The sequence below is a fragment of the Plectropomus leopardus genome, chromosome 5, assembly GCF_008729295.1.
Source record: "Plectropomus leopardus isolate mb chromosome 5, YSFRI_Pleo_2.0, whole genome shotgun sequence".
Classification (NCBI taxonomy): domain Eukaryota; kingdom Metazoa; phylum Chordata; class Actinopteri; order Perciformes; family Serranidae; genus Plectropomus; species Plectropomus leopardus.
The window spans coordinates 19,960,037-19,972,234 of NC_056467.1; the positions used below are offsets into that span (position 1 = coordinate 19,960,037).

The 12,198-nt window shown below is 40.7% G+C and overlaps 1 protein-coding gene across 1 annotated transcript in view; it reads left to right on the forward strand.

Moving 5' to 3' along the window:
* The window catches only part of cux1b (cut-like homeobox 1b), a 64,463-nt gene continuing 52,265 nt past the window's right edge, over window positions 1–12,198 (forward strand). The window contains exon 1 of the mRNA XM_042486925.1: window positions 1–88. Coding sequence (XP_042342859.1) covers window positions 26–88 — 63 coding nt within the window. The 5' untranslated portion in view covers window positions 1–25. The remainder of the gene's footprint in view (window positions 89–12,198) is intronic.

Below are 12,198 nucleotides of genomic sequence, written 5' to 3' on the forward strand. Positions count from 1 at the left end.
CATTCCTGTCTCAATATGTCTCAAGATGGCGGCCAATGCAGGATCGATGTTTCAATATTGGAAGCGCTTTGACTTACAACAACTACAGGTCAGTTCAACCTCTGTCTCAACCGTCTCTCCTCTATTCGCCTCGGCCGTGTCGCCTCTCTCGGCCGCTGTGTTTTGTGTTTTTTCCGCGGTCGTCTCGTAGGTGTTTCGGAAGAGAATTCAAGACCTCTTCCTCACATTGATGAAAGTGGCTCTCTCGCTGATCAGAAATTGATCCTCTTTGTTCAATTCAACATCGATCGGACACTGCAACTGGGCAAGCCGGGGCGACGCCGCGGGGATGCGCCGAGATAAAAACAAAACGGCGGGGCTTTGGCAGAAAGCTTTCGGTTAGCTTATCTTTATTGCGTGTTGTTCAACTTTTACTGGAGCGAGTAGCCGTAGTTAGCCCGACGCTTTAGCCGTTGTAAGGTTGGATAATTTGGGGGAAAAATAAGTGCGACTCATTATACGGTGGCGCTGTGGTGACACCAACCGTAGAGACGGGCAGCACAGACACACAACACCGCTTTGCTTGTGTTTTTTCCGGTCAAATTTGCAAGTTTAGTTGCGAGTGAAAACATTAGCAACCTTGTCGGCTAACGGTTTTGAAGCAGTTTATATTGAAGTGATTACGGTTGATCAACTCGGCCGTTTTTTTCTCTCTCTTCACGGTGACGGCAATTATACACTGTGAGGTTTTTACAGACATTGCCACGTCTGTGGAAGTGGACTTTCTTGACGCGATGCAATTGAATAAAAATGATGATAGGAGGGGAAAAAAAAAATGAAAGATCATGACCTTGTTGATTATGATGAACTCCAGAAATGTCTCGCGCACGCCGCTAATCTCCGCGTGCACGGAGGAGACCCACAGTGTGAGGGGATATGGGGAAAATATTGGGCCTATTCAGTGCGTGAATATAGCCAGTGTATATTAGAGCGTGTTTGACCTATCACAAGACATTCAGACAATGGCACTGTTGTGTATTCCCGTGGCATTTAACGTGCATTGCTGAATTTCAAATCACAATTTATGAATATTAGCAGCCCAGTCGCCGTCGTCATTTACATATTATGTAGGCTAGCCCAATTGTTCATACATAATTTTAAACATGGCACAGGCTTGGGATTTAAACTTTTATTTAGGTCATGATGCCCCTATGACTGGGTAGACAAAAGGACAGTGAACAAGTCTTCCCAGCGGGCTTTGTGTTGCACTTATGCCACATCATCAAGGCTTCACTTCTCCTATTTATTTGATCCTGTTTGGTCCTCCTACTCGTGCCCCCTTGTTCATGCATTATGTAAAAAAATTTGCTTTCTCTTTTCTTTGCTCACTATCTATCTCCCCCCCCCTCCCTCCTCCCCCTCCTGCCCCCCCAATCATCCTCCCTCACCTCCCCCTCCCCTCCTCTTTGATTTTTTTCCTCCTCTCTCTTCCCTGGCCCTTCACCCTGCTTTCACCCATTTCGCCCCGTCTGAACTGGTGTGTGTGTGTGTGTGTGTGTGTGTGTGAATTTGTCTGAGATCAGTCTTTTTCGTAGATTGACTGCCAGCGCGGACAGTGAAGGCACTGCCAGCAGCCAGGACATGAAAAATGCATCGCATAAGTTTGTGATAAGGCCCTGGGTAATTATGGCAAAGGCCCCTATCACAAGCGATTAGTCAGGACAGTGAATCTGAGCGTGTGCAAAAAGCCTGGCGGTTGGCAGGCCTGTCTGCAGGATAGGAATCAGTCGGAGCTCGTGTGTTTGTGTGCATGTGTGTGCATGTGTGTGTGTGTGTGTGTGTGTGTGTGTGTGTGTGTGTGTGCAGAACTGCTCAGAACATTCACTGTCTATTATTGATGACATCTTATTTACTCTCCCTCCCACTGAGAGGCTCCGAGAGGAAAGCCTTCAGAGAAGAACCTGTTTTTTATTTTCCGTTTTCTGAGGATAATGCAGGGTTAGTGTGATATGATCGTGGTCCGCACTTGGCCTTGTCAGCCAATTGCTTTCTCATTTGTGTCCTCCTTGTGATCGAATGGACAGTGTGGATTCACAGTCTGTTTTGTCTGTGCGCGAGAGGCACCAGCAAAGGAATGTTTTCTTTTTTTGTTTCGTTTGATGATGAAAATCCAACCCAACCTAGATGTCAGTAGCTTTAAGCCATCATAGCGTCTACTCCTCAGGCTCCAACTGCTGATGTTCATTAAAATCCTATTTGATCAGTGTGTCCCATTCCCCGTGTGAGAAACTAGCTAGGTGGTTGTTACAGGACAGAGAATGCTTTGAAACAGCACAGCGAGCTGTTAACTTGTCTTTTCTGCGTGCTTTTTTTTTTTTTCCTCTCCTAGTTCCCCCCACCGCCACTACAAACACAAATGGGTGCAACAGTGATGCTTTTAGCAAGGTCTCGCACACTTGCAAAATGGATCAGTGATTCAGAGATGATGGCAGGGTGACAGTGAATTACAGATGGAGGAGGTTTTAACGTCTGTAATCCCTGTCCGTCCATTACAGAGTTGAGTTTCTTTAGAGGGGATCATCACTCTTCTCTCCTGTTGTTTTTTCTCTTTTTCCTTTTCTTTTTTTTTTGACCCAGTCGAGCACTTTGCTGGAACATTGTGTTTCTACTTGAGAGATTGCGCTTCATTACAGGCGAGCCTTAATAAGATATGAGCGAATGGCTGAGCCTAAACCTATACTTTAGATCTTCTGTGTAAGCTCGGAAAATTAACAACAGACGTTTCTGCTATACGCTATTCCCAATTTAGGCCTAATAGCCTACATCTCACCTCATAACGTTTCCTGGAACAAAGCACCCTAGAGCCATTTTGAAAAAATAGTTCACTATGTTAGCGTACAGCTAAACAGTGACTTAGGTGTAAACTGATCCAGAGCCCGTTCTTATTCACCACCTCCTAATGGGTAAATTTAGGAAAAGGCTTTTGTAAGCTGATCCCAGAGCTGTGGTCAGTGGCAACCTGAGTGGTTTAAATCTCTCAGCGACTGGCCCGCTGTTGTCTGCAGGAGTTTTAGTGTTAATTTATGAGCTGGTTGTCTGAACTCACTGGTGGGATATTTTTACCCCTCTGTTGCTGCACAGGCTGGGGGAGCATAGAGGAAGGGGCATCACGTCATGCTTTTACTGTAGCCAACCGCTTCTCTGCCCAGTGACAAAACCTGGCATTGGGACTGAGGTTTCACTGTGTGTTGGTGGGTGGTGAGCGACTAAGCATGAGTCAGAGTGAGGGACGAGTGCATGTCAGGTCTTTGGTCTGCCCTCGCTCTACTTTGGTCAGGGCCATGTCATCCCACTTTCTAAGAGGTTATAGTGAATCCTTATGAACGGTAGACTCCATACGACAGAGGAATGTGCAGCTCGGAAAAAAAGAAGAAAAAAAAAAAACTTCTCCTCATCTACCTTATCAGTGGCTAATTCTCACCGGAGGCCCATACTCCCCAACTCCTCAGCGATTTATTGTACGTCACACTCGGGCTCAGTTTCTTCACCCTCCCTCTGCTTTGAGGAGTGTCTGCTCTAGACTCTGTTTATCCGATTTAACTCAAAAAAGTAAATACATTTTACCCTCTTGAGTCGATACCAGAATATTTAATGAAACAACTTTCCCCACGTTGTAAAATAAATTTTGACCAATATCATCTGATGTTTGAACAAAAGATAAAAAAGCACTTCACACAAGTCTAAAAATAGGGGTACCCAAACGGACGGAGCTCTTAATGCAGGCTTTATGCAGAAGTGTGTGACTAACAGACATGTTTCCTTATAAAACTAGAAGGTGTGGAAGTCTGTGCTTTGGATAAAAATATCGCATGAATGTGTTTTTGTTTCCACTATTTGTAATTATAGATAAAGCAACCAGAGCTCGAAATTAACTTTTCTGCTCATCGTCCTGAATTCTGCTTTCAAGTGTCCCAGACTTAACACCCAATGTCCCAAATTGAAGCTCCTTTTTTCATTCTACATAATAAATATAGTTTTATTATAAACTATTTAGTATAAACTATGCGCATCACTTCATTTACCCGCTCTGGGCCACCAGGGAAGTTCTGCTAGTTGGTTCCTCCGCTTACATCTGAGTGAAAAAGATGAAATCTTGGTGTCTGGCCACAATTGGCTTTCTAGGCCTGCAACTAAAACTTACTTTCTTTGCCGGTTAATCTGTCAATTATTTTCTTGATTAGTTGTTAGGTCTATAAAATGTTAAAATATGGCGAAAAATGCAGATCAGCGTTTCCAAAAAGTCTAACCATATGCAAAAATGTTCAGTTTACTGTCACAGAGGAGTAAATAAACCAGAAAATAATCACACTTTAGAAGCTTGGAATCAGAGAATAAAGAGAGAAAAAAAAAAACCCCGATGAATCAGCTATCAATTCAGTGGGTGTTTATTTAAGAGTTGACAATTAATCGATTTATCACTGCAACTCTACAGTTTTCATTATTTTCCTCGTGAATAGTTTAGTTACTGTTGTTTATTTATGACTGATCAATACATGTATCACTGCAAAGTGTTGTGCATAAATGCAAACCATCATAGTAAACACATTTTTTTATGCCATTTTAAACACCATAACAGCTTCATTGTATTCTTTTTACTGCTGGTAATCTCCGTCTCTTACGTGCTCGCTGTCTTTCAACATTCGTGTTTTCTGATGTGTCTTCGCTGCTATGTTGTGACCGCCTTCTCTGCATCATAGTCTAGGGGGCTTTCTTGCTTCGCCACCGCCGTTGTTGTTCAGCCAGCTCAGCATTTTGATGACCACGGGTTTGTTGTGCTGTCCCATCTCAGAGAGCTATGATTGATTTTGTATGTGTGAGGTAGCATAGAGCTCATGTCTGACAGTGCCACCTCACATTTTTCTAACGTGAACGCCTTACAATTAAAATAATGTGGACTCCATGACTGTTGTGGTTTTAAGTCTGACTGAAACAACAGATTTGGATCGTTCTTCTCTGGTATTTGCCGTGTTGTTGACGTAGCCTTTAATGCCTTCTACTTGCCCAGCAAGAATTTGGAGACAGTTTTGCATTCTAGTGTGGATGGAGATATTTTATAAAACTATGGTTTTGTGGAGTGGAAGAAAAATAGACACATCCATGTAGACAGGACATGAGACATGCCTCAAAAAAAAGAAAACTGACACCTTAAAGAGAGTAGAATTACTTTTTGCCACATTGACTTTTTTGTGTTTTTACACTTTGAAAAGAATCACCACAACAGATTTCATAACAGACTTATTATAAGCAAATTTAAGTTGCAGCATTCCTCCACAGGCCGATTGTGGACATCTCAATATATTAGAGGGGCCTACTGCCCATGTGGAATTTCTGTATCTGGCTTCTGTTAAAGCATGTTTCCTGCTTTCACCTAACTTTATAACTTTTTAACTTTTCTGCTGCTCAGAAACAAATTGGGATCAGTAACTTATACCATCACAAAAAACAACAATGCAGCTCTTAAGCCAAGGTAGTATTCAGAAAAACTTCAGAAACAGCTACTTATATTTAATGTGGCTCAGAATATATTTGCTATATTGCTTTCACATTTCCACCACTTAATACTAAAACACTTTAAATATAACTGCACAGACAAAACTTCCACCCAACAACCAGCTACAAGAGCACAGGGGGCAGTTTCCAGAGACCTATTTTCAAGTGGCAGGCATTATTTACAGACCCACTTGGAGTCTCTCTCACCTACAGCATCATAGAGTTTCACCGTATCTCATGACAGAAGCATCCATTATTCTGCTGCTCGGTATTCCTGTAGAGAGAGCCTGGGCTTCAGTGACTGGACACTTCTCTTTAGGAGTATACAGGCGGTTTCCACTCGTAAGTTTGAGGATGATGCCCACTTTATTTAAAAATCAAGCGTACACTTGAAACAGTGCCTCCAAACCCGATATAATCTCGTTCGTATTGTTCATCTTGTAATATTAAGCCTACAGTTTTCAGTCAACAGAAATCCTGCATTCCACAGGGTGTAAGTGTCTGCTGTTGTCTGTAGTTGACTGGTAAAGTAAGAAGGTGCAGACCAACAGTGGGCTAAGATCCAGTCTTTAATCTGCAACAAAACACAAATTCACTGTCTTTTTTTGTTGCTTTTGTTCCTATCTTTTCACCTGTCTACCACATGTTGTCAACTCACCGTCATCAAGGTGATCTAGTTCAAAATGCCAGCTTTTTATTAGGGATGCACAATAATGTCGGCACTTGATAGGTGTCAGCCAACATGCCGATTTCTATAACACACTGATTTTTTTTTTTTTTTGGTCAAAGTGAACATGTATAAAACCTCAGGTAAATGATACAGCACAGGTAACAAAACAATATATCTAAAATATTTATAAGTATGTCATAGGGGTGGGCAATATCGAACACACACACACACACAGACACACAGAGCAGGGCGTCTGCAGGACTCCAGTCACCTTTTGGAGCAGTACTGCAATGTGCAAATACTATTAATGTATTATTTGTAGAGCTAGTAGTTTGTTTCCAGCTTACAGTGATCTTAAGAAGTGGTAGTGGGGGTAGTGTGAGCGGTTGAGGCATGGTTATCTGCAGTGCTCAAATCGTGACTATACAGTCATATTTGCAACCACGGAGTACCAGTGTGACTTGCAAATATCAGTAATACATGACGTGGAGTGCCGTCAGTTTGTTGCCAGCTCACAGGGAGTGAGTCCTCGTGGTTAAAGACGTCGTGGTGTCTGTGTAACTCTCTGCTAATGCTAAAAATGACCGGACAGGTCCTTCAACATGGGTCCTGGTTTGATTTAATTATAACAATACGTTTTAAAATTGCATTATAAAAGTACTTTATTCAACTTTCTCATATCCTTATTTATTAAATGTTATTATAACAGCAGTGTATTAAACTATTAAATATTTGACAGTAGCTACTTTAGCTTTATCGTACTTAAATATCATTGTAATTGCAGTTCATTCAATTTTTTAAAAATTTTGACAATAGTTAAAAGGACATTTAAATATTACAATATATATCGAGTATGGTGATATTGCTTTAAAATCTTGCAATATTATTTTTAAGCCATATTGCCCAGCCCTAGTATGATACAAGTATGTATGAAGAGTATAAATGACAAAACTTAAACTAAAAAGTAGGTAAATAAATTAAAATACATATAAAAATAAACTTAAACGAGTGAACAGGCATACAGATAAAGTCGTATTTATTCTGAGGATTTCAGAAAGAAAGTTGCCTAATTGTACCTTTTTTTTGTTGTTTAATGAGCTAAACAAAAAAGTGGATGTATTGATATCGGTTAGCGGCCAAATGATTTGTTTTACTTTGGCATATTGGTTAAAAACCCAATATTGTGCATCCCTACTTTTTACGAAATTGTCAATACTTAAAGGTTTAAGAGGTATGTGACCCGCGTAATCAAACCGTATTTGGATCACACGGTGCATCAAAGAAGGGCTGTAGCATTTTTTTTCAAAGCTGCAACTGAAGATTATTTTTATTTTCACTTAATCTCTTGTTTATTTCCTCAATAGCTGAATAATGATTTGGTCTATAAAATGACAGAATGTAGAATGTCTTATCTTAAGGTTTCTTTTTATCCAACCAACAATTAAAAACCAAAGAGAAATTCAGTTTACAGTAATCGAAAATGCAGAAAATCCTTACCACTCAGGAGCTGGAAGTCAGCTGTGTTTTTACTAGAAAAGCGGTTAATCAATTGTCAGAATATTTGCTGATTAATGTTCTGTTCATTCGAGCAATTTATTAAATTTTCACCAATACATCATTCTTTCCTGTATTTATCATTCTCCAGAGTCATTTTACACTACACATGCAATACATGAGGATTACAGCTAAGCAAGGAAACCTAAGAAATGTGTGGTGGGAATAACTTTGAATAATGACAACTCTGGTGAAAAACTGACTTAAAGCAGCTGAGGAAATCTGAGCCTCTGAACACCATTTGATTGGATGTTAAGGTGCGGATTTCTGATGACCCAGCAAGCCGGGCTTGGATGAGATTTGCAGTATTTTTTAAGGAGCTAAACAAGATGTTAACATGGAAATATAAACAGAGGCAATGGACCAGAAAACGAAAACGGAGTCCCGTTTCCACAAGGTACCACAATGTGATAATTTAGACCAACTGCAGACGGTCACACACTGGTAGCCAGTGTTTGAGAGCGTTTTTGACGAGTTTGGCTGAGCGCACTGCTGAGTTTGAAGCTAATGCAGAGCTTCATTTTGTTCAACAAACGTGTCCCTCTGCATAAGCCTGCCGAAATGTGTTTCTACAGCAAACACTCTGTGGCCTTCAGCGTCTGGTGTATTGGTGAAGCACTCGCCCTACCTAATTTTAGTGTTGTTTATCTCGCTGTTATCAAGGAGTCTGGGCTAAATAAGGCCTGATGTGCAGACCTTATCCCATGTCAACCCATGACTCCAGTATCAGTGTCCTGTTAGATCATTGACCATAGGTATTGAATTCTAATAGGCCTATTGGTGTGTCCTAATGGTCCAAGTATTGAATTATGATATTGGCAAGAGCTGATGGCCTCAGGATTGAATTATGATATTGGTGTGCTGCAGGCTAATGGTTCTTGGCATTGAATTATGATATTGGTGCACTTTGATGGTGTAGGGATTGAATTATGATATGGCCTGCTATCTGCTAATAGCTCACTCTGTGTAATTTTCAATGTCAATCACGGCTTCAGTTGCTGGATCCATAGCCGGCCTTCAGGCTCACCCCATCAGTCACATCTGATGGGAACAGCCTTCAACCTTTAGCCTCGGTTCTCTCTCCAATTTCGGTTACCCTTTCTCCTTTTCTCTTCACTTAATTTTTATGTGTGTTACGGACTTGGAGTTTGTTTTTTTGCTAATGCGGGAATTTTATCATTCTAAAAAAAGGGGGTTTGTGTGAATAACGCAAAGGTGAGCAGTTTAGTGTTTAATTGCCGAATTTAGCTTTAAAATTAAGGGATTTACAGGGTCCCCACGGTCATGGAAAACCTGGATAAGTCATTTTACAATCACATTTTCCAGGCCTGGAAAAATCATTGAACTTGCAAAAATGATTGAAAGTTTTGGAAAAATCAATGGAATTTGTTGTGTCTAGCAAATTATTACATTAATCTAACATAATGATGAATTCATTTTCTGTAGCTGTCAACATGACGTAGCTTTAATATATGTTGACGCGCGACGCCTTGATTTTGTAAATATTTTTCTGCTGATTTTTGAAAAGGGGTTTATGTAAAAAAATGCCCAAAAGAATATACATATTTTTTAGGGGTTTTTTTGCTTGCTATTTTTATATATGCTTGCTATTATATATATATATATATATATGTATATATATATATATATATGTATTTATATAAAAGAAAACCTATTTGGAGCACATTATTTCTTTAAAAATCGCCAAAATTACGTTGCTTTTCATAACCATAAAATGTAAATCCAGAATTTTTTTTTTTGATTTTCAAATTTCTGACAGCCCTTGAACACATCGTTGGGAATGCGATAATTATGTTGTTTTAATATGGAGTTTGAATCTTATATGTTTGAAAAATCCTGTGCAACAGAAAAAAAATGTGGGGTCCTTCCAAATGTTTTGAAATTCTGTCTACGAAAACAAAAACTTCTCATAACGTTGTGAATAAAATGACCAAAAAGTCAGACTGCAGCGAATTAGTCCTAGAGTTCAAATTTTCTCCTGCAATTCCAGGCATGTATCGTCATAGCTATAAGATGATGTGATGTTTGTCGGTTTAATACGTGTGGATTTTCACAGACCGCCTTGTTTAATAAGGGGCCTAATGTCAAAGTAATGGAATTGTAATGGCCCTGAATCCGAGCTAACTTCGTCTCTGCTAAGTGTCCACACCTTTGCAGTGTTTATGTTGCTGAGCTCGTTCCCATTTTGGTAGTTTAAAAGCAACCAGAGCTGTGATGGTCCTGCTGCCAGCTCACAGAGTAAATGGACGGCCTGCTTCTGTGTCAGCCCTCTAAAAATAACACAGACTGCTGGCTGGGCTCAGCAGAAAACTACCACAGATTATGATGATTCAACTACCCTGTATTCACAGGTGCGTGTATGTGTGTGTTGGATGGGGGTGGTTTATGCTTAACAAATTGTTCTCTGCATTAAGTAAGATATTCACTGCTTTAGTTTTACGTCGGAGGTTGACGAACTTTGCCCAGGCGGAGGAACTCAGCTGAGGAAGTATACGCAATGACTGCCTATGTGTTTTTCTTAGTTTTTGAGGTGTAATCATTTAAGAAAAGAAAGGCTGACTTATTTAAGTGACCTGAGCCGAAATCATTGTAGTGCTTGGTCTGCAAATTTCTAAGTGTGGAATTACCCTGCTATTATAACTGCGCAGGCCTTGTCTAATGCACAATTGATAAATATAGGAAAGGTTCATCACAGTTTCTATCAAAATGCTACACAAACAGAGAATCCTGTATCTGTAAAATTCATTGGATGACCTGAGACGGTACCTTAACCCCTCCCTGACATTTGACCCCAGCAGCTGTCAGACTGGAGCCAGGGTTCAGAGGTGGTCTGACCCTGCAGACCCCAGTATGACCTGGGCTGTCTGACTGGTCTAACCTTTAGAGCTAACAGATGATGACTTCACCATCTGTCTTGCTGTTAACAGGTCTAGCCTCCTTGAACTTGAACTTGTTTGGATGTGGAAAGAAGGAAAAAAAACTACTCAAGAAGAGAGAATTGTTTCACAATTAGTCCAGGCTGTCTCCTATGCTTATGTTTTTTTTTTTTTTGTTTTTTTTTTAAGGGTGACCAAATGTGAATTAAGCAGTTTCAAACTTAAGTCTTTGTTTACTTATCTGTGAATAATTTGTGAGATCCTGCTTGAGTCGGAGGAGTCTCTGTATTTAAAAGTGTAATGCTGGATGTGCATGCTAAACTCTGTAGCCTGCCGTCTCATTTTTAAAAGTGAGAGTTGTGCTCTTGAGAAAGGGGGGAAGGGAATATGTGTTTAGTAGACACAGGCTCATCCGCTGACTGCTGTCTGACCCTGAGTTCAGCGGTATGGTTATTAATAGGCCCAGAGGCCTCAACTTCCAGGAGGCCCTCTGATCAGCTCCAGATGTGGAATGAGAGAGGACAATTGTACGTTAGCCTATCCATGTTTCACATGAAGCAGAAAGTAGGGAGATAGGCATTTGGTGAGACTGATAAAGAGTGAGGGAGGGAGGAAGGGAGGGACAGGAGACCTTTCCACAGCAGGAGCGTGTTTTGTGAGTCTTTGTTTTCATGTGTGTGTGTTTTTTCATTTATTACACTCTCTGCCCTCAGACCAAAAGACCATAAAAACGTATGGCATCACCATGGTGACCATAATAACTACCTATAAAACAGCGTGTAAACTGTGAAATAAGACAAACAGACCAGAACAGCCCTGACTGGCTGGCTGGCTGACTGAATGGCTGCCTTCCGCCATAAAACTATTTGAGAGCCAGACTGAAGGAATGCCTTGGAGGCTGCTGTGGCTGTCACGACACATGAAAGGATTAGGCTCTGTGTTTTATCTCCTCTTTATCTGATGGTAATGGATAAGCTGAGTGTAGCCTATCATCTGACGCTTGGGCCGGGGGTTTGATGTTTTAGTAGGGTGACGGTTTGTTGAGTTGACCGCTTTGGTCTATTGATTGCTGTTTGATGGTTTTGATATGTAGGCTGTGTGGAACAGGTCAAGTCTTTTATGCAGTGGAGGCTCCAAATAGCTTTTAGCTGTCCTTCACTCCTCCCATTACTCTAGTGGTTCGTTTGATGTTTGGATCAATCAATAGAAAGAGCCTGAGCTCTTACACATGCTCCATCCTACTTCCCACTGAGCTCAATTCCTCTTTCTTCATTGTGCAGGCTTTATATCACATTCTCCCAACACAGAATAAATGATATAATTACAACCCATTACATAGTCTAATGCAAGCTAATTATTCTGTCATTACTGTAAGGATTAGCTATGCTCATTCTCTCTTTCTCACTGTGTTTCTCTGCCTTTTCCTCTCAAAAGTCGTGCAAGCAGAGCAGAAAAACTCTTACTCATAAAGGCTGAGTAAGACTTCGCCCCAGGACATGCTCTGTTGACGTTGATCGTATAGACCATGGGTGTCAAACTCAGTCAGAA